Here is a 27823-nt window from a genome sequence, read left to right on the forward strand (position 1 = left end):
TAAATGTGGAGAGAATAAAAAATATACCAAACTGTAACAAGTAAAAGCAGATTCCTCAACGGGTGACATTTTCTCGGTAAAAAACGCATAGAAAAGGAATTTCAAACTTGATAGTCATGTTACTATACAGCAAAATTGCCTAATGGAGAGAAAAAGGATGGGATTTTACCGCATCCATCTTTCCATTTTCATTGCCATTATCCTCCTCTTCTTGTTAGCACGATTCTTGGCTGCGATCCGCAGCTTCCTCTTAGCATTGCGGGTCGGGTTGATAACCGCCATCTGCTTCTCCTCCCGTTTTCTCTTATCTCTCTTCGATTTTAGTTTCTTCTTCATCTCATTGTAAACATGTCCGAATTCTTGGCTGCCTATACTCTTTCGAATACTCCCCAAAACCTCTTGTGCTAATTGCTTAAGATCATCTGTCACACAACGAAAATAAAGAAAGGTCGGATTTTGATGAAGTGTGAACATTTCAATCAAAACCAGACTGCCCAAAAGTTATATGGAATAATTCTAGTATGGAAATGTCTGAACTCACCGATGATAATTTTTCCAGCAAACCCTTCACAGACTTTATATAAAGGAAAAATCATCAGAGACGCATAATGTCGAGAATCATCCTGACCGATTTCTGGTAAAATTTTCTGGAAACTATTGAAGACTATCCTCATCTGCATACAGCATTTTAAAGATATCAGTACAATGGCTTCAATAACAGACATGGAACCAACAAGCTAACAAGTATTATAACAGTTGGGTTTGATTTTGAAAAAAAAAAATACAACTGATAAGCAACGCTCTGGTTTTCTAAAAACCCGAAATGAATGCCGCGGATAACTGAACCAAATTCCTTCAGCTCGGAGAGGTTTGGTTAATCGGTTCTCAAAAAATCTATTCACAGGTCTTTTGAATAGTTTTTTTCCTTTTTATATTATAAAAATGAAAAACCTGATAAAAAATTAAATATAAACTGCAGTCAGTTTAGTTTGAATAATCACACTTCTTTACCTTATGAACCGAAAACTGAAACAAAATCTTTTCTTTATTTATTTTTTCATAAGATCCTTATTTCTTTTCATTTATTATAATATCTGGACCAGAACCAAATCAATTTTAAGTTCGGTTCTCAGTTTTTGGCTCAGCCATAACAGCAAGTAGAGTTGGGTTGAAAAAGGGTTCAGTTTAATGTTTTCCAAGAACTAAAATAAAAACCAATAATTGGACCAACCTGAATAGCCTCCATTTGAAAAGCTAGCTTGCCAAGCTCCATAAGCATATTAGAGACGAGCATATATCGAAGGCCCTCGGAATGGTCAGAATCATTTTGATCATCTGTGGCATCAGTAACGGACAAAAGTATACGGGTTGCTTTCTTTGAATTAAGCAACCGAAAGGCTTTAAGAAACCGCTCCTGCTCATGCTGTTCAAGGGTAGACCAGAACTTCGTTAGGTGCACACCGGCCCACTCTTTCATCAAGGAGTTCAGACCACAAATTGAAAACACAAGATTTTTTATAATCAGGCTGCTCCGGGGATAACTGTTTTTCTCGATTTCTTTCTTAGCACCAAGCTTTACATCCTTCGTTGCAGCCTCGTAATCATCAATAGGTGCTTTCAGTTGGCAGCAAAGAGAAGCAGCAATCATAAAAAGTCTACTTGGCGTCATAAGAAATAATGCTCCATGTGACTTCTCAAGGCTTCCTCGTCTCAACTCATTTGCACAAGTAAAATAGAAGGCAATTAAGCGATTTGTTACATTGCGTAACCATGCATGCGGATGCAAAAGCAACTCGCAGAGCATTTCCCAAATCTCCTGAAAACAGTAGAGTAAGGGTCAATATGAGTTCAATTACATGGACTTCATAAAAGGGTACAGCATGTTCTGCCATTAAGATAAAAATGGGCATATTATTGTTTGACGTACAATTTCTACCATCTTCGTTTCTGTTGACAGTTGTCTAAACAAAACATCTCATGAAAAGCACTCATATGAATCAAACATGCTTTTCCATACCCGCAGTGAGTCAAACAATGATCCAATTACTTCAAGAAAAATGTCAAAGCAACATAGAAAATTACGAATATGGAGAAACTGCAGATTAGTATCATACGTCCAATTACTGTAGTGTTTGGTACCTCTTCATAATTTTTTTATTGAAGCGTCACTTAGGTTTCTAAAGAAAATAAATGAATACACATACATGTGACAGAAAGGCGTGTAACCATGTCACTTAGAATTGGATTTAAGTGCCAGATGTCGATATGTGTTCAACCCAAATATGTTGTTTTTGTTTAAAGTTTTTCCATGCATTTGACAGATACTTGGGAGGATCATATTGGTGATAAATTAGAAATAGTCAGTGACCCTGTCTCCTAACATATATAGGGGTTACTACTAGATATTCATAATGGACGGACCTGAGTTTTATAGAGCTAATATTAGTTGGACTCAGGTATGAGTTATGTGTTCGACATGAATATGTTCAATTTTAAGGTTTTTCCATGTATTTGAAGGGTCCTACTCCATCCCCGTATCAGACATGGATATTTCAAGAAAAAAAGAAGAGTCGAAGCAATCGTTATACAGAATGGTGACGAATCCAACAAGGACTAAAATGACAGTCTAAATAACATTTTAACCAAGAACAAGACAGACAGGCCAAACCTCAAGATCTCTTTCAAAGCTTAAATCACGGAACTGATGTAGCATCTTCTCCAACATAACTATTGAATAGTATGCCGCTTTCCAGAAAGGAATAGTAGTTTCATCAGAAAGATCCATCTCTGTGTTGGTGAAAGCATCAATAGCAGAGTGCAAAATTCTTTTAGTCACTGGCAATATTCTACTTATATGCTTTTGAAAATTTTTCTTCATGACCTCAATCACTAATCCTAATACCTACACAGAGAAATCAAATATCATCATGAAGGGAATACGAGAAATGTGGGACACAAACTTATATAATAATACTAGTAAACTTGATAATGTCAACTGCAGATACTTTGCAGAGCAGTATATCTATCAACAAATTCATTTCATAATAGGATTATTACTCTCAACATCTCCTGTGGAGCTTTCGAACTCCATAAGAGGCTTTGAACATCCTACATGCCCCCTTTGTTTAGAAAATTAATTTATTAATATTTTAAACATTAGTATTCTAAACTCCAACCGCATTCTTTTTTTGCTTATAATTAGAATAAGAGACTTTAGAAGAGAAAAGAATTCTAACTCTATACCCTGAAACCGGTATCAGGAGTTGGAAAGGTTCTGCAGACAATGAGCATAACAGCAGAAATAAAACCATTACTATATTTAAAGGTTTTGTGTCATAAGAAGAAATAGCAAAGTCTATAACTGTAGTCAATCTATTGTAACCATGCAAAATGGGAAGACAAAAATATTTAAGGGTTCTTTATACAGAAGATCAAAGAAATGAATATGTAACCACAGCAACAAATACGGAAAACGTCACATAACACGAACAGACAGTATTCACTGTTAAGAATGTCATACTTGCTTTTCAAGAAATTTCCCCACTAGACCCTAATCATTTCTTGTATTTTATATAGTTCTGAAACTCCAAGCTTGTAGGAGACATTCTAAAACATAAATCAGACAGACACCATTACAGAGTAATACCTGTGCACCTGCACTCCATAGTTGCTGCTTCTCGCCCAAATACCAGGACATACTGTACTCAAGAATGGAATTCAGTGAATGTTGGCTTATACGACCAATAAGGAGCTTTATAACAGCACCAGTCATAGAGCGGACTTTGTTATCTTGATCATTAGCCAAGGAAACCACAAGGTGGACAAATATGGTCTGTGACTGCTCATCAACAATGCCTTTCGGAAATTTTATCAAGATTGCATGGAGCATTTCTAGCACAGATTCTCTCCCAGTTGGATGCTGATACCTGCAAGAAAAGCACATTTGTTGTAGGACATCCATAATTAAATAACCCAAAAAAAATACTTCAAATACTTTAATACATGCCTTAGATTTGCTAGCAGAAAATCTAAATGTTGTTGTAAGCGCTTCTCTGAAAGATGATAATCAAGTAAGAACTGCAACAAAATCTGACTGCATTTTTTGCGAATTGGTTCTACCTGACTAGTTACCATCAATTCTGCAACTTGAACTACAATATCATAGATCTCATGAACCACTAGCTTGCGGTTAACAATTGCCTTTAGAAGTGATAAGGCAATGAAGGATGGATTCCTTTCAAGATCCACAAACACTGGAAACTGCACTAACATATGTAACTGATCCGTGGATAATGTGATTTTGGTGCTTCGCAAAAGAACAGTTAACAATTTTAGACATGACTCCATAAGAGGATTTCCGGGGCTTACAGAACCTTGTGCAATACCCAACAGTGTCACCTTCAATTTATCAGCCTGGGATTCAAGAGATGGAAGAGGTAGCCTCACCAATGGAGTAAGACATCTAAGGCATGAAGATAAAATATCTTCATATTTGGAACTCAAACAGTTGCCAAGCAATTTGACAAATGGATCCAACATTGATAACAGTTGCTCATCATTTCTGTCCAATTTCATGCTCTTAATTCTATTTTGTAAAACTCCCAGTGCAAACGCAGCAATAAGGTGAGAACATGCAGACTTAGTTCTAAACGCCTCAGCTAGAGAAACAATTTTCTCTCTGACAACCTTTCCATGTTTATTTGCTTCTTCACTAGTCAAACTCGCACTGAACCCATTTTCTTCATTGGTTGCATCTGCAATGAGGCCATATACAAAGACAAAGAGATCAGTCTGATTTACTGATGGATTGCAATCAATTCCCTCCGCTATGTGCTTCAACATATTCTCCAATTTTGATTTCACTTTTGGAGTCAGATGCTTTTGCAAGTGAGTTGTAACTGGAGAAAGAAGCTTCAATGCATGGATTTTGAAAGTTACGCTTTGAGCAATCAGTTTCAAGGTTTCAAAAGACTTGCACTTCCTTGTTTCTTTCATTTTCGAAGCAATCTTGTCCACCTCTTTCTCCTCAGCAACATCTCCAAGAATATCATTTTCAGCCACGCTGAGGAGATCTTCTAAGCAATAATCCAAACTCCCATCATCAGAAGTTGAAAGGGTCTTTGATAAAAGAAAATTAAGTGTATATCCCAGTACGTGCATCTCAAATCCGCGTTTCAATGTCGCTCTCAAAACTCGGATTATAAACTGAAGATATTCAAGTCCAAGAACCTTTAGACATTCAGCCAATGCAGATCTAGCTTCATCACGAATACTTTCTAGACGGTTCTTTAGAAAGTTTGAAATGCGATGAATGATGCTAGATAGCTGAGACTCCATTACATCTCCTGGAAGAAGCTTTAGAAGTTTCAGTGCAGCAAGGTTGATATTAACATTGACATTATCAGAATCAGAACTCAATAACTTCTGTATCTTTGGCAGAATAGATTTTTGAAGAGAAGCCTGTATATCAGCAACCATAATAGAACTACCACTGTTCTGCATTGCCGGAGAAGTAATACTATTGGCTTCAGAACCCGAAATGTTCCCCGAGGAATCTATTGCCCCTTGACCAGAACAAAATCTTGAATAATCAAATTTGTCCAAGATAGAGCAAATTAACCGTAAGAGAACTTTCTGCTTGTCTGGATGCTTCTTCATTTCACTAAAGCAGCGAATCAGTAACCCATGGTATGATTTCCATTCCATCTTAGCCGAAACTGAAGCAAGTGCTTGCATGCATGCAGTTCTAACATGTTCATCCTTCCCATGTTGTAGATCAAACAACATGTTGAAAAATAGTGGAATAAACACTTTATTCATGATATCCTGCAAGTGAAAATCAGCATATAAAACTTCAGTGCTGATCAAAAAACTTTCCACCACCAGAAAACAACAGTCAAACATAGTTACCATAGATATATAGCTTTTACTGATAACTTCTGCAAAGCGAGACAAAGCCTTTGCTCTCTTATGTTTCTGCACCCAAAAAAGAAATTGAAATTGAGAAAATATTCATAAGTGCTATTGAGGCTCCATTTATGTTTATAGCTAAAGCAAATTAGATTTTGTTAATGTAAAAGCAGAACAAATGAAGAAATCATGTGAAGAGTTTAAGGTCCAATTCAGGAGAAAAAATAAATGAACTTGCAAGAGGCAGTTATCAGAACAATCATAAGCGAACAAAGAAGCAAACAAACCTGTAGATGAATGATATTGTTGAAAAAATCTTGATCAGCATCTTCAGAGCATAGAGCTCTGAACAGATTAAGATTCTCTAACTGCGGAAGCTTTATCACCATTTCTCGCAGTAAATCAATCCATTCCTGAAACCAATATCATCCATTAGAAAATCTCCTGAATATTATGAATACCACATAGATGCAGCATAATTTTTTTATTTGTTTTATAAAACTTTATTGCAACATATTTTAGCATATTTCTCAATACACTGCAGCTTTGCAACCAAAAATGGACCCCAAATCCAGAGTAAAATACATGTACAAAGTAAAATAGAATGCGGGTCCATTAGAATCCACAGAGGGAGGCACCTCAACACCAGGCTCCCCACTGGGGTACAAATGGATAAATAATATGTAGTGTGTTACAATGGTGGTATAACAGAGAATTGCTTGTGCACATCATTACATGTGTATAGTTGGAGTATGTGAGTAAGATTGGGTGGTAGGTAAAATATCATCTATGTTTCCAAGAGGACAGAGAAAAGGCTTGATACCTTTCTCACAGAAATTCCACAACTGATTGCATCCCCCATATGCTTCAAAAGAAACTTGTTTATGATACGCTGAACACATGCTTGCGTCCAACAACCTTCATCATCTGTCATCATCTGATCAGCAGTTCCACGGTGATCTACAACCTCTTGGTCAAGAACTTGGGCAGAAAAATCAAGAAAAGTAAGCAACAACCTATAAGCATGATGCCTTAAAATTAATTCGTCTGATGACATATCATATACACTTTGTGACAAAACAAGTAAGACATGCTCCACGGGCATAGCACTGAAGAATCCAATTCCAATTCCTTCATATGCCTTGCCAATGGCATCATAATCAAGCTCATCCAACTCAAAAACTGAGGTTGCATTTAAATGTCTGATATATCCAGCCTGCACTCCAATCACCAGTGTTAAAACTTAGGATACTTGCGAAACAAAGAAACTCCATTATGAAAAATAGAAAGAGGCAAATATTACCACCACAAGTACAGAAGAATCAGTTCTAGCAAGTGCTTCAAGAAGATCGCAAATAAACACTCGAATATCCAATTTAGAAGAAATAAGAAGTGGAGCAACTGCATTAAGTATGTCAGTAGTTCTCTCATTCCCTAGAACAGGAATGATGTGTTGAATAACTTGTATGGCCTCAAGACAGGTATCTGCAGCACCAAAACATACATAAACACAACAAATGAAAAGAATAAATTGTATCAATACTAATTCTATAAGATTCTTACCAGAATCTTGAACTCTTTTTGATAAGAAAGGGAGCAAGACATCGACAAATTTCTTTGCCAGCAATGGATCTCTTATGTATTTCGATAGCAATTTGAAGATTCTAATTTCTGTTTCCCCAGGACATCTGACCAATTTTCTGCGACAAAAATCCAGTGATTAGCATTTCCAGTCCCTAATAACTTAAAACTCAAAATCAAACTCAAGTGTTTATGAATAATCAACGCAGACACCATAAAGGGGGAATTCAGAATGAAAAGAGTCACAACAGAATCATATAATGCGAAAAGAAAAAAGAGAGAACAAGTTTTTCATAGCATCTGTTATAGAACTAAATCTTAAACTTAGAAAAGAACACATTAGTTACAACATAAAGAGATTTTCGCTACCAATAGTCATAAAGGTCTAAAGGAAAGAAGATAAAAGATAGTTGTCTCAATTAACATTTTAACTGACATTTGCTGTTATACTCAATATCTACACACCCTATATATGACTCTTATGGACTTGAACTTCAATTTTAGGGGTAAAAGGGTTCATAAATTTTAAACTTGAGTGTTGAAACTTGGAACTAGTTTTTTGTTTCACACCAAGAATAAGAGAGGCCACCCCATGTTTCTCATTGGTCCTCTGGCAGGTCTTAAGTGGAACAGGTCTGACATTTACTGTATTTGGAAATTCTCTAATCCCCCCCTTCCACCTCCCCTCCCCCTTTGTCTGTAATAACCAGTTGTCTTTATTTTTCTTTTGAATGTCATCCCCTCAAAATATCTGACTATGTATCTCTATAATCAATATACACCAAGTGAACAGCAATTTACTTGAAGGCAAAACCAAGAACTGGAAACAGTATGTGCAAATCACCAACACTTCGAAGATTTCATTGATGATTAGAAGGAAAGTACTTATTTCTACAGTAGCAGCAGATTGATGAACACCAGTATGGAAACGAATCAATAATTTGGTGAAGCAGAATAGAAAGCAAAGGAAAAATTAAAACCAAAAGGACATTTACAAAGTAATTATTAACCTCACATTTGATTAAAGCAGTTGGTTCAAATTATAAACACATATACATCGAATATTCACATGATATGGCCACTGGTCCATCGTGTATATTATCTTATGATTCTACAGTCTTCAGATATAAGCAAAATTTTCCACGTGTATTTACAGGTAAGGTAATCACTCATACCTTTTGGGTGTTTTATCGCTCTGAAACAGGTGATGCAAGCTGAAGACAAGTGCTTCTAGGTTTGGGCATATCAAACTTTTCATAGGACTGTTTTTGTCATCCAACTCACAATCAAGATCAAGCAGGTTTGAAATAAACTTCAGAACACAGGATACAATAGCTTCTGAAGCAGTTGGAACAGCTAGAATTGAAAATATATCAGGAACAAGATTCCTTTCCATACAGAGCAGGGACACGAGCTGCAGGCTCCGACTCATAGCCAAAAAGCAAGAGAACAAGGAACTTGGTTTTTCACTACTAGAACCCTCCTGCTTGAAAGCATAAATTAAGGGTTTCAAGGATGTAAAAAATAGGTCCCAAAATTCAGTACCAAAATCATGGTCGTCGTATTTATTGAGAACAAGAGAAACAATTCTTAGACAGAGAGACCTCAAATCCTTGAATTGCTTGATGCCCATCCCAGTCTGAGAAAAGGAAATAATTACTGTCATCAATAAAGAATCAGTTTATTTTAAAATGTTTGTTAGAAAGAAAAGGAGGTGAAAAGAAAATGATGCAAGATACTGTTGCATCCTTATCAGAATTCTAGAGTTCAACGACAAATGCTTTTTTAACTTATTTGAAATTCAAAGAGCTTAAAAAATATCTGAAAAGAGAAACATCTATTGATCAAATCTGAGAAAAAGAGTTTTTTCTCTCAATGCAGCCAGAAATATTACCTTCGCATAGTTTGCCTCTGCACTGTCCTTGTCATCAGATATCATCTCAAAACCGGGATGATCACTTACTGGAGAGGATTCAGCAACCCTGGCAGTGTCAATATTCGAACTGCAGCTTGCTAATACACGAACAACACATCCCATCAATAGATCAAGAAAAGGTCTAACCCGGAATTCATCAAAAACACCAATAACATCTGCAATTACATGCAGAAAACCGTATCTTTTCTTCCATGAAAGGATGTTATATTTTCCACAGTGAAATATGTCAGAAATTTTAGGGAGTGAAACTCATGGAAAGAGTTTGAATACAGATTAGAAGCATAATCATCTTCATTTGGTATAATTTGCAAGGGCTTCAATAACAATGCAAAGAAAAGATGGAGCTCATCAGAATCCAGTTGAGCTATGAAACCTAGAACCGCCTTTCGAAGATGTACACTTGCATTCTGTCAAAATTATGTCATACCATTAACAGTCAAGGTGATAAGAATGAAAAATGATAATGAAATATTGATAGAACATAAAATCCTCATTGGCTGAAAGGATTGGAGAAGAAGCAAGATTTAAATTATGGGCATACCTTTCGTGACGCAAGCGTTTTCAAGTTTCTGATTTTTGGGATCAGGAGGCGAACAACTAAAGGCACCAAATGAACCCTATGACTTTCCTCAATTAGACCATCTTCTTTAGACAAACTCCATGTTGTAAGTTCTTCTCTCAGATACTTTGAATTGATTAGATTTTTCAGATGCTGGTCATACGGAAGTAGGAAGTTGTCTTTCCACAATAAAAGGCAATCAAGAACCCTTGCCTGTATTTCAGCATCATTATCATCTAGAAGCCTGAAAAGACAAATAAAATCCATTAAGCCCATCCTAAAAGAATGCTACGTTCAAGTTTAGATTTTAAGTTCTGACTTCTGATAACTCGTGGCAATGACTTGGGTTCGGGTGTTTGATATGGGTCATCATCTAAAAAGCGTACGTGAAAAGGGCATGAGGGGACGTTACTTCAACATGTAAGAAATATTCGTGTAGTAGTAGTAATATAATTTGTTTAGAAGTCTTTTATGAAAAGAAAGACGTTAGGAGTATTTATAATCTAGATAGAAGTTTATATTTATTAGAAAAGTCCTATTAAAAGTAGGCGACTCAATTTACTTAAACTCTTGTAATCTCCTAATTCAATTATCAGATTTTGTTCTTGCAATAACTCCATTATTTTTCTCTTCTCTCGCGATCTATTCTCTTGATTTCAGCACATGTCACAGGAGTATATTAATACAATAATGTACTGTAAACAATGTATTAGTTGAAACTGAATTCCGGCTAAGCTAAGATAATTGGAATGGAATTTGGACCTCAATCCCAAGCCTGTATCAAAAGTTTTCTCCAAGCAAATTAACTCAGCATTGAAGCTGAAAGATGGAGCTCTTAAATAATTGGGCCATGAAAAAATAGTAATTGGGCTTTTAGGGACACATAGAAGTCATTTATTTTTGTCCCAAAAGACAAAAGAAAAAGTAAAACCCCAAAACATAGATCAAGGAGTCATGCACTTGTAATCAGGGTATCAAATAGCGTTCCGAAAACGCTATAGCGGCTGTTATATTACGGTCGCGCCACCGTCTGAAACCGCTTTTCATGGTTTTTGCAGTGGGTCACCGATTCACACCAATTTCGGTCAATTGCGTCCGCGATATAACGGGAAACGGACAATTACGCCGATAACGGGACGCAACGACCGTTATTCACCCGTGATTCCAAGACAAAAACAAAATTAAACATTCCCTCTGCAATCAAGCATTCAACCAACCGTATACAAAAACAAAAAATCAAAATGAATGGAATATAGACAAAAACTATTTAGTGAACGGTAGAATCAAATACCATTACCCACACATATTACCAAAAACCAATCGGGAAGGGGAAGAGCCAAAAAAACAAAGCCCAGTCAGTAGGAAGTTTTCTGTCCGTCGAGTTCCGCCGCCGGTGAAGGAGTAGATCAAGCTTCTAGCTTCCATTTAAGAAGGTAAAACTGTAAAAGTTGTATTTCCCGCTTAGCTTAGGAAGATTGAAGATGCAATCTTCACTCGGGGATTTGGGGTTTCGAATATGCAATCTTCCATTCAGTGAAGGTTGAAGAAGAGTGAAATGGGTGGGAATGAAACAAAGAAGATTGAACTGGGGAATGGGGATGGGAAGAAAGAAACGAAGAACTGAAGTGACCTAGTGAAGAAGATAAGTTGAGAGAAATGGAAACAAGGGTCGGTCAATTACTTATATTAAAAAAACAGGTAAAATTATTTCATGCACCAATGAAGAAAATTTGTTTTACAAGATAGGTTCTAAAGAATCTAAACTTCTAATATTGTCATATATTTTATTTAAGATTTATGAGTTAGCATTTTAGAATTTAATTCTTAATTCTTTTTTATTCTTTAATTTAATTCTTAATTTAGATAGTAAAGTTTAATTTTCATTTAATTTAGTCCTAATTTTAGTAATCAAAATTTCAAATATTTAAATTTTACACTTTTATTTTAATTCTATTTGATTTAATCATTTTAAAAATCTTTAAAAATTATTCCTTATAATTAAAATTATTTTTATTATATTTTAAGATAAGTTGTTCAAAATTTTTAAAAAAATCACAACCGCGATACCCGCGGTGAACACAATCGCATCCGTTATGTCCACAAGAGCGATAAACGTGAAGCGACTGAAAACGTGACGACGAACGCTATTTAAAACCCTGCTTGTAATTGTATCCATGAATTGGTTATTTTATTTGATCTTTCACTTTTTATACCTTTGTAAAACTTTTCATCTCTTTCTATAACATGTTTTTTTTATAGGAATTGAAGGCCTCATTAAAAACCTTCCTCTTGATTATAGAGACTTAAAGAGAAGCTCCTTAATCAGCGGAAGGAGGAAAAGAGTGCCTTAGGATTTCATTGAACATAAGAACACCAAAATACATCCAGATATCGACCCCGTACATAAAACAAAACACCATAAAACAACCAAAAAACACCCCCATAGCAGCAACAGTAGCTCAACCTAATATCAACCACAACAGCCTCTAAAGGACTAACCCAACTAAAAGTCTAACTCTTGACTCTGAGAGCACCAGAAAACAGAACACCTAAAAAAGAGAGAAAAAAATGACAGCTGACTCAAACCATAGTATCCAAAATAAAACACAGACATCCAGGAGCTTCCATCCACAGGAAGAGGGCAGAAAACCAAACTATAGACTCTGGCTCCAAAGCTGGAAAAATGGAATCATAATCTGGCTCCCAGAACATTCAAATCTCCCACACATTGAACCTTCTACTGCTGCTTGATTTGGCTGTATCAGGCCATTAATTGGGGACCCGAAACTTTCTCTGCTAACCCCGATATATCTCTGCCATCCAGCCTGTCAACCACCGCCCCAACCTGTTGGGCATCCCCATCCTGATGGGCCTCCACACCCTTGGAACTACTAATAGCACGCCTCTTAATAATGTTAATCACGTTTTCCATCACCTTTGCCTTTAACCGACCATCCAAGTTGGATGAATAAAAAAAATCCAATATTCTCTCTCTATCACGTGCAGACATACAACTTTCGCTGCTTTCAAAAACTGACTCTCTAGCCCCTTGATCCAGCACATTCTCGTGCTCCACCACATCCTCGAATTCCGATGGAATAAGGAATAATCCCCACACCAGCAGCATAATTCCTTAAGCCCATAATAAAATCCTCCCCTATGTTCCTTTCCACTACTTCCCCACCCGACGAGAAGCAGCCACTAACTCTTTCCCCCATATAACATAATAGACTTTCTTCATCCACAGAACAACGCTCAGAAATCTTCTCCACCGAAGAGTCCTCGTTTCTGCCAGCTCCCTCAAGACATACCTCCACCACGGTAGAATTAACTGGCGAGACACCGACGAGCTCCTCCACCAAAGATAACGGGGAGGCTACTGCCTCATCCATCAAGAACGAGTCTGCCCAGACTGAATCGGGATTGAAACAAGGCTCAAACTCAGAAATACAAACTGTAAATAACAAGTCCCCGGCTTTCAAAACAGCGGATTCTTCCACACGTGTTTGACGGTTTGTAATAATTTGAAACAAAGCCCTTTCAAAAGAACCTGGATTCACAGATCCTTCGTCAATGGAGATAAGTTCTCCCCATTTGTCTGCAATGCTTCTGAAGGTGGAGGGATTCCACAAAAACGGTGGGATCCCTTTGCACGAAAGCCACGCCCGACGGCTGCTGCAATGAAAGTTTTCCGACCATACTTCTACTTTGCCAAAACATTTATTCAATGCCCCCATCTGATTATTCAGCATGAAATACCTACTCTCATCATCTTCAAAAATGATTAGAACTGCTAACCCGCTTAGCCTCATGATTTTCGGGCCTAAAATGCCTTCCTTATGCATTATGGCAGCCAACTCATTCATCTTTAAAAAATTTCTGCACCACCCTACCAAGCTGCCTCTGCAAGTTAGCAGTTTGTCCTCGTCAACAGAACCCACAATGGGAGCCTCTAAATGCCCAACATCCTCCCTTTTACTCTTGATCTCGGCTGGTTTTAAACCCGAAAACTTCTTTCTCCAAAAAGCTTCCCGGGGTTGAAATCTGGCCAAAAAAACTCTAACTTCATTACCGCGAATCCTAGATCTGTCAACACAGTTGATAGCCTTCCTTGCGTCCTCCAATCTGGTGAAACGTACAAAGCCAAACCTACTTCCTCCCTTGCTTCTTTTGTTAGGGTTGCTCATTATCCCTTTACTATTTAATTTGGTTGGAGAGTTGTTAAATCTGTTACTTACTAAAGCAGTGAATGTTGGGCTATTCAAAGGTTTTGAGTTAGGTTCTCAAGAACGTTCCTTCATTTTGTCGCATTCGCAATTTGCGAACGATCTCATAATTTTCTGTAATGCCTCTTTACGAGAACTGAAGAATGTAAAAAGGGTGCTATTAATTTTTGAAATGATGGTCGGGATGCAGTTAAATCTTACAAAGAACAGAATTTTGGGCATCAACAGTGTTCCAGAATTCGGTATCTAGGGTTACCTCTTGGGACTAAGAGGAATTCGGTAGCTATGTGGGAGCTGATTGTTCAAAGATTTCATAAAAAGCTGGCTGGTTGGAAGGCTTCGTCTTTATCCTTAGCAGGAAGAGTGGTTTTGGTGAAATCAGTGTTGTCTGCTCTTCCCATTTACTTCCTTTCTATTTTTCGATTACCAACATGTGTTTTAAACAAGTTAAACTCCATTATGGCAGCTTTTCTTTGGGGGGTTCGATATATAAGAGAAATATCCATTGGGTGAATTGGACTTCAGTGTGTAGGCCAAAGAATTTGGGCGTTTGGGTATTCCTAACCTGGACTTACTGAATAGGGCTCTTTTGGGAAAATGGATGTGGAAATTTGCTTGTGAGAGAGATTAGTGGTGGAAAAGGGTTGTATGATGTGTCAATAGTCTGGATCTTCTTGCAAGTAGGGCTGATAACTTGTTTTTCGCTCGTGCTTCTTGGATTTGGAAATGGGTGATGAATTTGTTTTACTCAAGCGATGTTTTTGGAGACTGCCTTAGGGAGAATATGAGTTTAAGAGTCGGTAATGGTGAGTTGTGGTGTTTTGGCATGACCTTTGGTTGGATTCAATTCCATTAAAAGTCAGGTTTTCGAGATTATTCGCTCTCTCAATTAATAAAGAGGGCAAAGCAGCTGAATTCAGGGCGAATACTCCGACAGGATGGGTGTGGGGTTTACAAATGAGAAGGAATTTTGTTGATTGGGAGCTAGATCAATGGCTTATGCTTAATTCTATGTTCAATAACTTCTTTTTCTCGGTTTCGTCAGAAGACTACTGGGTGTGGACAGGGAATGGGGAGGGATGTTTTTCAGCAAAGTCGTGTATTAGAAAATTTTTTGAGAGGACAAGTAATATTGTTCATTGGGACAGATATGTGTGATTAGGGATAGCCCCACCTCGAGTAGAAACTTTCGTCTGGCAGGTCGTTCATCAAAGGGTGGCGGTGAAAGAAGAGTTGGTTAAGCGTGGTGTCGCAGGGATCGAGGAAACACTGTGTCCGTTGTGTGGCAAGTTCTTGGAGCCTGTTCCTCACTTATTTGTTCATTGTGAGGTGGTTTAGGGCTTATGGTCGAGATTCCTCATCTTTGGGATGTTTCCTTTGTTATTCCGGAGAGTATGGCTATTTTGATCTCTAGTTGGGCAGATTTAGTTCCGCGATCCACTATTTGGACTTTCATTCCTAGGGCGGTGATATGGTCGGTTTGAAAGTATAGGAATGAAATTATTTTTGAAAACGGTAAGTTGGACTTAACGTTGTTGTTGTTTTGGGTAAGGTATAGGATTGCAGCCTAGTATATAGCTAGATTTCCTGATATGGTTATTCCTTTCGATTATCTTGTGGGCGATCCAAAAGTAGTTGATTTCACAGTGAGTAAGAAGGACATTTCCTCTTTGGAGTGTTGGGTTCCTCCTCCCTTGGACTTCTTCAAACTAAATTTGGACGGTGCTATGGTTAAAGGGTGGTCAAGAGGAGGTATTGGCGGCTTGCTTAGGGATAGTGATGTTGTGATGTTTGGTTCATTCTCAGAAAGCGTTGGTTCTTGGCCTCCCATCCTAGCTGAATTATTAGCAATTAAAATGGGGTCGCTTTTATTTGTGGAGTTTGGTTGCATTTCAAGGGGGAGGCTTATTTTAGAGTCGGATTGTTCTACTGCTTTGGTGTGGATTAAGAATCCAGGTCGCTGCACTCCGTTGTTCGAGGCATTGGTGAAAGACATTGCTTCTATAGTGGTTGAACAGGGTGTTGTAGTTAGGCATATTTTGAGATTTGCCAATTGGGAGGCGGATGGTTGGCAGAGGCTGGAATTGGTTGATATTATCCCATAGGACAAGGTATTTATGTTTAGTCTTTGTTTTTATGGTGGTCGTTGTATTGGGTGTTTTATGTTTTGGTCGGGTTATGTATTGTGTGGGTATTGGTTGTATTGTGCTGGTATTGTATAAGTATTTCATTAATAAATTTGACGCACTCTTTTCCTCCTTCCAATGTCCTTCAAGCTACAGAAGTAGGTTGAAGATTATGAAGGGGGTTTTAACGAGGCCTTCCATATTTTTATTAAAAATACATGTTTCTACTTCCTCTCAAATATGGATTCAAACAGGTTTTTAAGGTTCAAGTTTTAAATTTTAAAATAAGTTTAAAACTCTTTGCATGTTATATAAAGGAAATTGAAAATTTTACATTTTTTATGTGTAGCATATAAAATAAATAAATACTTTTTTATTGTTGACTTGTGACCTATCATACCCTTATTTTAAAAATTAGGTTGCCACGCCCATGCATATCAATATTTTGTGTCCGAGCTTCCTAGATCTCTTTCTTTACTTTTATTGTTTCATTATTTCTCTGTTTTTCCTCTTTGAAAATTTTATCTCTTTCTCCATTTATACACTATGCTTTCAAGTACTTCATCTCGGTCTCTTTTTCTTAATAGCAGTTAACTGTAATTTAATGTTCAATTCGTGGCTAGGATCTTTTTGGATCTAAGTTGATTTCATCCAACTGCAGGTCTACAAGAGGCAATCTCCTTTATGCCAACAATCTAATAGAATAATCTCTAATCTTAATTAGTATATTTTCTGATCTGTGAATAGACTCATCTGAAGTAGTAGCCAAGTCCAGATGTTGATCAAGGATTTGGATTCACATTCAACACCCATATATGTGTTGTCGTGTCATGTTGAGATGAGTACGGTGCCTTAAACTATCAAGTTCACGTACCAGAGATGACGACTAAAACAATAAAAAGGAAGCAAGAACTGAGACACTATAAAGTGCTGACCTATATTGCAGAACATCTTTTAGAAACTGACATCGATAGAATGCTCTGGGGTTCCTCATCATTTTTAACAAGCTTAGCCATTCTTTAAGGATACCCTTCCATTCTTTCCCTTCATAAATGTCAGAATTGAATGAACCTGAGCTGCAATCCAAAAGAGAAAAAAAACCAACTCCTATAAGATGATTTGTGCTGATGCTTTACATAATAATAAAAACAAATCAATGAAGGTGACTACCTCACAAGATTATCGCTATCGTAGCCCAAAAACCTTAAAAACAGGGGTATAATTTGACGGGACCGAGACTCGGCGACAGAAGAAACCTTTTGCAAAGTTTGGAGGAACAAGGACAAAACTGCTGTGTCTGGCGTGTTATCAGATGAAGGATTCACAAACAAATCGAATTGTCTTACGAGATCTGACCATCAAAACCAGGAAGGAAATTAGAAATCCATATTAATAATGATAGAAATTTTCAAATGGCATGTCCTGTACCATGCTTTCAATCATGAAAATTTACCATTGACAAGAGAAATCAAACGACAAATCGAAATCAAGTTAATAACCGAATCTTCACATACCACTAGATGCATTAGATAAATTTGCATTTTTTCTGCCAAGTTGAACATCAGATGCCTGTACCATGGACGGACATCGCTCAAAATAAGAAATAAACTTATCCCATACAAGTCCAGTGTGCTTGCTAATCAGAACTGAAAGGCACTCAGAAGTTGCATCCCATAGATAGCTAAAACGATTATAGAAGATGCCAATTATCCCGTTCAAAACAAGAGGTACATATGTTTCAGGTATCCTGCCAGCAGAGAGGCTCATTTGTATTTTAGAAATCAATAAGGTAACTTTCCTGCTGGTAGAAATTGAAAGAGTAGTAGCCTCGATAGACATTAATAGCTGAAGAACCTGTTTGAAAAGGAAGTATATTCATATAAGTTATCCAGTAAGTGCACATGCCAAAGAATAAATGCAGCAGAACATAGTGCACATACATTGCTTTCATCGGTACCAACAATACCAGCCTGAGAATCCTCTGTTTTTGTTTTCTTCACAGCAGGTTGATCTTTAGCAAAAGTTCCGCAACTGAGATGCTCGTAGTGGCACAAAATTCTTAGAGTAGGGAGACGAATCCCTTTATCTTGGTGGCACAAATTATCAGCAAAAATGCCAACTGCATCCATCATATTCTCCCCTTTAAGCAAGGGATGGTATATTTCCTTGCAACTATCTCCTTGCAATGTGGGCCTATAATTTGTACGATGTTTTCAGACATAACCAGTGATCAACAAGTGCAATAGATTGACATGATCAGAAAGAGCATGTGTAACTGTGTTCTTTACAAATAAAACAAACAAGACCAGAACGAACATATGCTCATGTGTTCTGTCTGCATTTGGAAATTTTTACAATGCCAGTTGGGAAGAAGGAAATCACCAGATGGGCTTTGACCCCACTGGAGTGAAAAACCAATACACAACCCTGGGTTTGTTGAGAAATGTGCATATATATGTGTGTGTAGAGAGAGAGAGAGAGGAGTGAAATGATAGCATACCCGTACACATTATCCAAGTAATCAGCGACAGCAGATAGTACTTGTGAGGATGATTTGCAGGCCTTGGAAAGGTCTAATACTTTTCTCATTTCTCCAAATCCAACCTCTTTTGCATTATGCCATTTGTTCTGAGAACCTAAAGCAGCACCAACTAGGCTCTCCAAACTGTTTTTGGAAACACCTGCAATACTTTCTGAAAGAATACGAGAAAACCAAAGGAAAACAGCATAAGATATAGATACAGATTGAAGAATAATAAAAATACAGAAGTGTTTCCTTAACAACTCAGATATGTATATTCCAGGCAACAAAAAACAGCAATGTTTCAGAGTACACACAGGAAAAGGAAGATGAAATGCAAGATTACATACCATCCACAATCATTAGAAGCCGATGAAGTGCATCTATCAATTCTATCAGCACACACTCATTTGCTTGGACATCAAACATATATGGATAGCAGCTTATAATTCCCCACAAGATAGCCAACTTGGCGCCATCAATTTGAGCAGCTGATGAGTTCCCATTTGCTATGTCATTTATAAGCCTGATCCAGTTACTGAGGACCCTTTTCATATAATCACATATCTTCGAAGATTTCCCTCCGGACATCTCATCAAAGAATTTAGTGCTTTGAGGATGCATTTGCAGTCTCTCAAAGAAAGGAAGTAACAGGCATATAACTTCTTCTTCCGAAGATTCTAACAGATCATTCAAAGCACTGAAAATTCACGAAAATGTTTTCAAAAACTGCAGCTAAAGCAGAAAGAGTAAAGGAAGATTCAAATTGCAACTTAGATGCCAATATTACCTTAAAGCATAATCTCTGAAAATATATATAATGTGTTGGTCCTTCTGCAGTAGCTCTCTAAGAAAAGTCAACAAGCTGAAATTGAAACAACAGCATGTAAGAAAATAGAAGGAACTGAGCTAAAAGATGGGCATATCAGATTGATTCTGGAAAAGACACTACCTTGAGTTTCTTAACTCAAATACAGGAGCCCACTGTGACACACAGCCCGAGATGGTAGACAAATTATTAGATCCATAGAGTCCATCAAGAATGTGTAGCATTAGTTGCAGAACTTTATCAACAACTTCAGACAAACTACCATTTCTTTTGCTAGAAGGAAGTACAACTTTCAGCACCAAGGACTCTACAACTTCAAGCATCTGTTGATAGTCTGCACCGCATTAACAATAAAATTGAATGGTAAATGGTAAGAGAATGGCAAAAATAACACCAAACATATAAAAAAAAGAAACCAGTATATGAAGACCATTATCAACTCACCCGATACACCACGCCCACTGTTAACCTGAATAGAGGATATTAGCACCGATAAAACGCGGCTTAGATGCAAGAAAGATTCATTAGCTAGGGATTCGCTTATTTCTTGATACAAGCACTCCCACATTAGAACCAACTCCTTAGGTTCTAGCTCCTCAGGTAATTTTTGAAAGGTAACAGTCACAACTTCAAGAATAGCATCTGAACCTGCAAGAGAACAGCACACCCTAAGCACCAAATAAAACTAGATAAAAAGGTAAACCAGTCATAAGCAATAGCTTCTAGAAACAAGATAAGCCATAGTACTACAAAGGTAAGCTAAAATATGGGACTTATGATCAAACAATCAAAACCCAAACAAGATAGCATGAAGTCAACAAAATCTGTAGCCTAAAAAGATCTACCAGCATATAAATAACAATAGTCAACAAGACAAAGAAACTTGACCATAATCATTAATGCATACCACAAAGAAATACATAAGTATACCAGACTTATTCAACCATATATATGTAGGTTGGATAGATGGGTGAGCTAACAAAGAAAACAGAGCATTGCTCTTTAACTTTTGAAGCTCATATCTTGTCATTACTTAGTCTGCAAAAAGGGATACAGGATACACAGCTGGAAGACACCATTTGATGCAAAGTAGAAAATAAACTCTTGGAGAAAGAGGCACTAAGGCAGAGCAGCCATCTAGCGTAAACATGTTTCTCCTACAACTACATTCACCAAGGAAATCATAACTACAATGATTATTGTCAGGCAAACAAAAGTCCAGGGCTCAAATCTCATCTACAGATAAAATGCCTAATAAAAACAGCTGTTGATCGAAAGGGTCAATTACGAAGGAGGTTTTTAATGAGACCTCCAACTTCTATCCAAAAAAAAAACAGCTGTTGATTGGATACATTCGCCATCTTCTGCACCTATGTATTTTAGTAATCTAATTAAGGATATTGAGCTTTTTGTATTGTCTAGGGCATTGATAGTAAAGTTAATTCCTAGAGGTTGTGATTGGGAGGCTGATAAGTTAGCTAAAGAAGGGGTTGGTTGAATGGGTAGTTTTATTGAGGATGTCTTTTGCTTTTCGAGGGGTTAGTCTTATCTATTGTAATGCGAAGGCTTATTGTTGTATGAATTCTATATCAATAAAATGAGGTACTCTTTTCCTCCTTCCGCTAGTTGTCCCTTATCTCTTGGAAAGGAACAATTATGAAGGGGGCTTTTAATGAAACCTCCAACTTTTATCCAAAAAAAAAAGCGCAATGATGATTTTCTTGTTGTTGTCATGCTTATTTTAGTCCCACGTATCCCCCTCCCCCTGCACCATTTTTATATATGCAGTGGGTTATGCTTTTTGGGGTTGTGTGGGGATCTGTTAATGTAAGCTTAAGCCGTGCACAGAAGTTCAATCTTCAAATTTTTCACAGATAAATTAAGCCCTAACACCATGAGAGAAAAAATGATCAGAAACTCATCTGCACACACATCAGCAGACTATAAAAAAGCATTATCAATAATAAATGAAATACCTTCAGGGAACTTATCACCAATAGCAAATATTGAATTATCCACCAATAACCGCAAAACTCTCTCTGCTCCAGAATGGAACCTGGATGAGGTTCCTAACATAATGTAGCATAACAAAGCACTAACTCCAGACTTTCGGATAGGTAATGGTTTCTTCACAACTTCAAACATGGTCTTCCTAATACCTGTTTTAAATTAAAATTAGAATAAGCCACAACATCAAATAGAAAAATCAAAATCTGATTCAACAAAGCAACACAACCACATCATAAAACAACAAACGCATGTGATAAACACTTTCTTGGTTCAACGGGATTCATTCTTTGGTTCTGTATCATATAAATGCAAAATGCAAGAAAAAACAAATTAAGTGGAAAGGAGGAGGATCACAGAGTACCTGGCAAGAAAATTGCATCAAGAATGTCTATGATCATGATACATAACAATATACCATAAAAGCCCAAAACACAAAATGCAATAATCAACTACTCCAACATAAAAAAGGAATTTTGGTGTCATCTTTGTGATTTTTTTATGAGGGAAAAAAGGGGACAGGTCCAAAAAAGCTCTAGACCTTAGAAATATTAATTGGTTAACCTTGGATTATTTAAGGAAATTTTGTCAAAAATGAAGAGGCGAATGTAATCCCAACTGGAAAAAAATCTTACCAAAAGAAAATTAAACACAATAACAACATTAAAAACATGTTCTAAGGGTCATAAAAAAAGGTAAGCTGAAACAAATTTTCAAATTTCAATCACATGAAGCTGATACCTTTTATAAGTTGCTCAACAGGCGCATTCCGCAGCAAGAATGATGTAGTCTCTGCCATAAATTCTTGGACATAATCCCTTGGGTAATATCGCAGCCTCGCAGTAACCCTTCAAAACAATAAACAATAAACAAAGAACATAAGACAGATAACTTGCTACAAACTTTTCATTATTTAAAAGTTGGCCTCTTCAACCCAGAAAACAAAACCTTCCATTGTGTTCTTGTCAAATTCGTTGAAAAACAGTTTAACTAATAGGTATCTTGTCAAGATAGAAAGCAACAAGCAACATCAAAAACATACAGCATTAAAGATATAGAGTTCAAAAGATAATGTTCAGCTTCAGCATAGTGAAAATATAAATATCTACATAGAATTTAAACACTTACCTCAGTATTGTGATGAAGCATAAAAAATCATCTTAAACCATCTTTATGCCCTACCATTAACCAGACATGGTTTCTTTCCCCCGTTAAGGAGGAAATCATATTTTTAAGAAAACTGTTCAACTGTAAAAATTCCTTAATTCAACATTCTGTTCTCCTCAACCAGAAAGAATATAAAATAAAAATGTTTTCGCTTCCAAAGAAAGTTGAAAATGAAAATAAACATCCAACTACATAAGCTACCAATGTATCCCACATGCTTTGTAAAAGCAAGAGTAGAGAAAACACTCACTTGAGAACATGTATGACATCCCTTACGAGATACTTCTGCAAATACATCATGATGTACGACCATGAAGTAAAAATCTGCATGAAAAGCAGGAGGAGGCAAGAGCCAATCAATATTTAACAAGATTAAGGCCAACATCAAACAAGAAAAACAATTCTAACACGCGAAGAACAACTCAGAAGAGAATAGCAAAACCTGCTCAACGATATCTGGCTCCTTATCTGCACCACTTTTGAGGAGAGATACTAAGGAATCAGCAATCCTAGGCAGGAAACTGACCAATAAAATATGCAAGTCAGACCTATACACATCTAAAATGATGGAGGAAGAGAAGAAGAAGAAATCTATAACAAGCAACAAAAGTAAGCAATTAAATAAAGAGAAAATATAACAAATGGTGAACTTAAACGCCAACAGTACAAAAGTGACTAGCAAAATTTAAAAAGATCCCAACGTTGAGAACTGAAATAGAATTCAAAACACAACTAGCCTAGAGAATTACAGGTTGCCATCAAAAAAATGCTCCTATTGCTAACCTTTTAGGAGTCAAAGTGGCAAACACAAATAACAAGTATAAGCCAGTTTACACTTCCACCCCTTCTAGTTCCTTCAAATTAAGAAACCACCCAGAGACATTGTTTTTGCCACATAGACCATTTGAGATTCTTTGGTTAATGAGTTAAAATATGTCAATATAACCTGTTTCAGTGACCTTTCTCTGGCCGATAATTCGACAGTTTCAACGGGCCTAATTACGACATCAGAGAGATGGTCGCCACCACCGCCTGGTTTCATTAAGGTTAATGTTGACGGAGCAACTATACACTCCTGGGGTAGGAGGATTGTTTCGAGATCAGAGTGGTTTCTGCTTAGCAATGTTCTCAAAGGCTGTTGGGTAAGGTCCTCCTATCCTGGCAGAATTACTAGCCATTAAACAAGGCATCTCTATGTTCCTGGATATGGAAATTAGCAAGAAGAACAGGTTGATAGTGGAGAGTGATAGTAAGATAGCAGCAGAATGGTTAAAAGATCCTAATTTGTGTCCAGTTCCCTTCTCGGAGTTGATAAAAGATATTGTATCAATCATCAAGGATAGGGCAGTAGTACTCCGTTGTGTTAGGAGTGTAAATGTCAAAGCAGATGAATTAACAAAACAAGGGATAGGGTAGAAGAATTTGTCCTTAAGGCGGATGTGCAACATTAGGAGATGTTATAAGGCCTTTAAGGGTGTGGGAATATTTGTCTAAGGAACTCTATAGGTGGTGGTGTAATGGATCACCTGTAATTATTTGAATGGTAATAAAATTCGAGGTACTCTTTTCCTCCTTCCACTACTTTTCAGATACTTGATAGTATTCTAAAAAGCATGAAGGGTTTTTTTAATGACACTTCCATTTCCTATATAAAAAAAAAGACCTGTTTCAGTGAAAAGATGAAAAACTCTATGCTATCAGCATTTTCTCCTTTCACAAAGTCAACAGAAGAAACCTTAAGAACCAGACCCGCCTTAACAAATAAAACCTGAAGTGACATAATGTGAGGGGAAAAAGTGTAAACCATCTTAAATTTAACAGTAGATCCAAGATTACCCCCAGCAGTGCATGCAACAAACTATTGACTTAAAAAAACAACCATCTGACATTCATAATAGCCCTTGTGTTGCATTGCATAAGTTTACATCTCCCCAATATGCACCACTATAGCATAAGTTGTAAACACCGGCAGTCAATAAAGTGGGCTCCCTTTCCACTTTATGAAGTTCCTTGGCAAGACAAATCTCCTCTCTCCATCATAGACCAGATGTTGCCATAACAATGAACGTTTTGAAGATGTTTTTCTCTTCTATTTATTGTGGTTGTTCCACTTGATTTACTAAACTATGTATTAAACTATTAATCCAGAAACAACAATGCATAAAACAGGATACCACAATTTAATGTCTCACAAGTCACAACTGTATCAAGCCCACCCAAATATGTGCAGTACTTATAGCATAGCCATAAAATGAGCTATGAGAGCAACAATAAGCATCATGCAGCCATCTATGGCAAGTTCAACCAAAAGGAGGGCAAGCATGCATTTGATGAAAGAAAGAAGAGACTCACGGACGAAAATCTTCGAGAATATCCCTAGAGAAGGCTGCCAACAATCTGCACAAGTTAAAAATTTTGTTATCTCAAACTAGTGCAAAGAATGTGAGCACTGGGTGGAGCACATGAAACCAAAACTTTAATACTCAGCACCAACAACATGAATCCTACACAATTTTCCTTTAAACATAAACCACAATATAGATACCAATATTATAACAAAGTATGCTCTAACATCATAGAAAAAAGATTTTATCCCAAGTGAAACTATTAAGGACTCATTTTAGGAACCAAATAGAGTATCCATGTATGAAGTTGGCAACCAACAAGTCCAATGTTGTCAAGGGTGTAAGGTACTCTAGGAGCTAGAATCCTTGTGTTGCCTGTGGCACAAAAAAAGTGATTGCTTAATCTTTCTAAAGACGTGGTATGTGTGTGTGTCTGTGTTTAGACTTTTAGTTGTATCTATGTGTGTGTGTGATAAGCTAAAGATGCATAATTATGGTACTAGACTCTATAGAGAGTTCTAGTTTATCCTAAGATTGTGCAATTTTTTGTCTGCCAATATGCATGAATTTCTTATCTTTCCATTTCTATTGTTGAATACTCAAACATTGGGAAGTTCGAGTTATCCCTTCCTTATGTAGTACTAATGAAAAAACTACAAATAAGTGAAATTAACAAGAACTTCTGTCAGTCAGTTTTTTCGGAGTCTGTCTCCTTATAGAAAAGCATGCTTAGGCACATAAGATGTATTCAGTGGTGCTTTGTCGATATCCTCAAACACAACCCAAAATCCATTCAGAACATCCCGAGGAAAAATGGAATTTGAAGATACCACAAATAAGTCAGATCCCAAAACATCAGGAGCCAAAGTATGAAAACAACAAAACTCATTCAAGGAAACAACCTGAGTAAGTGATCCAGGCTATAATCTAACCAGGTTCCTCAGTAAAAACGTTACTCCCTACCAATGTGAACAGAAAACACTACAAACAAAAGCATGCCATGAACCAACTACACCATTCTAGAATTTTTATTTTTCCTATCTAAATGCTATAAACTTTTCGTTGATTTTTTATTTTTTGAAAGAGCAGGTCAATACATGAAATTAAATAATAATACTTGACACATAAGATGTGCACCTTATCAAAAAAAATCACTCATACAAGTCTGATGTTTTTATTGCATGGTGCAGGCACGCCTAAATAATACTTGACACACCAAGGGACAAACTCAACTAAAAATAGCATAGCAACATCAGACTCAAGTAGTTATTAAATCACTGAGCAGAATCAATTAAACGTAGCAGCAAAGCAGCCTGATATGATAGAGGCAAACTCGCTACTGAGGCAATTCTTTCTGAAAAGTTAGATCAATATGCTGTAAAAGTATTGTTGCACTAAACAAAATTTAGAGAGGTTAGTCTGATTCTAGAAAATCTTTTAGGACTATTTATCTCTTCCAATAAACAAGTGATTTGTCAGTCATTCTATTTGAAGGAAACATTACAAAGACGAATCCAAGCTTATATCCATCATAAATTTGCACACCTGAGTATAGGCTCAAGAGATAGTCTTGCTTTCATTTGTAACCGGATATAAGTTTAGTAAATATCAATTCCTTGTGCAAGAGTACCAAGGGTAAGATCTGTACAAATGGCATAGTTTCCCCATAAAATGAAATGAAATCCTCCGCCGTATTCAATTCCTGCATTAAAAATAAAAACCCGAAATATGAACACCTATGAAATCTTATCCAGTAACAAATTCCTGCATGACCTACGAATTAGCTATGCCTCCCACAAGAGGGCTCCCCAAGTTTTCTCTGTTTCTATAATGATAAACTACTAATTTCAAATGGCATAACTCATTCGCAAAACAGTAAAGACTCCATTAAAAACAACTAAAAGAATTCAGTTATAAAATTAACCAAGTAAAACAAAATTGGGTTCTAACAAGGTAAATCAAAGAGAAAAAAAAGAGTTGATGAAATTCAGCACATACCCTCCACTCGATAAGGCAATCCCGAAGGAAAGATGAACCTTCAGAGGGCTCTGACTTGATTTTATCAAGGCTTCTAAATACATTAATATCAATATCATCTATTCTCTGAGAGAAAGTCTTGAACTGCAATTAGCAAAGAGAAAGAAACAAAGTATGAGTTCGTAAAGAAACTGAGGTAAAGAAAAAAAGAAGGGAAAGTGAAAGAGAGAAACATCATACAACAAAGCGCCTACGACCCTGAGATTTATTGAGCGACTTGACACCTTGAGCATGCGACGGTGTTGCCATTGAAGATACAAAGACAAAAAGGGTATTCGTTTCTTTGTCCTCTAAGTCGAATAGTTGAAGGATTTTCAGAGAAATTTATGATCTTTCTTCTTTCTTTCTTTCTTTTCTTTGCAGGGGTTTTACAAGGGTTTAGCAGAACTGTACTCTGCTCCTAATTTTGGCAAAGAGGCAGCCGCTTCTTCCAGACAAAACCCTAAGCATGAACCAACGCCGGTGTTTAAAATAATATTGGGTAAAATACAATCAAGGTCGCACAAATATTAATTCAATTACAAACGAGTCATTTCTTTTGTAAAAATTATAATCTAATTATTTAATTAAGATATTATT

At 36.8% G+C, this 27823-nt stretch overlaps 1 protein-coding gene across 1 annotated transcript; it reads right to left on the reverse strand.

Annotated features, from left to right (window-relative positions):
* Positions 1-141: 141 nt before the first annotated feature.
* LOC120119356 (small subunit processome component 20 homolog) lies at positions 142-27622 on the reverse strand. The gene is given in 33 exon segments (XM_039139166.1): positions 142-422; positions 542-674; positions 1232-1816; positions 2669-2902; positions 3647-3926; positions 4007-5826; positions 5911-5976; positions 6198-6323; positions 6734-7126; positions 7214-7395; positions 7474-7610; positions 8667-9130; positions 9386-9627; positions 9630-9834; positions 9969-10230; positions 17274-17414; positions 17509-17689; positions 17853-18192; positions 18279-18531; positions 18839-19031; positions 19210-19559; positions 19650-19724; positions 19812-20022; positions 20133-20336; positions 21665-21847; positions 22437-22543; positions 23113-23186; positions 23305-23383; positions 25215-25259; positions 26753-26798; positions 26801-26909; positions 27206-27328; positions 27425-27622. Coding segments are annotated over 33 exon segments (8169 nt in total). The 5' UTR covers positions 27494-27622; the 3' UTR covers positions 142-165.
* Between the last annotated feature and the right edge of the window lie 201 nt (positions 27623-27823).

This window comes from Hibiscus syriacus, unplaced genomic scaffold, assembly GCF_006381635.1.
Source record: "Hibiscus syriacus cultivar Baekdansim isolate YM2019G1 unplaced genomic scaffold, ASM638163v2 tig00110332_pilon, whole genome shotgun sequence".
Lineage (NCBI taxonomy): Eukaryota > Viridiplantae > Streptophyta > Magnoliopsida > Malvales > Malvaceae > Hibiscus > Hibiscus syriacus.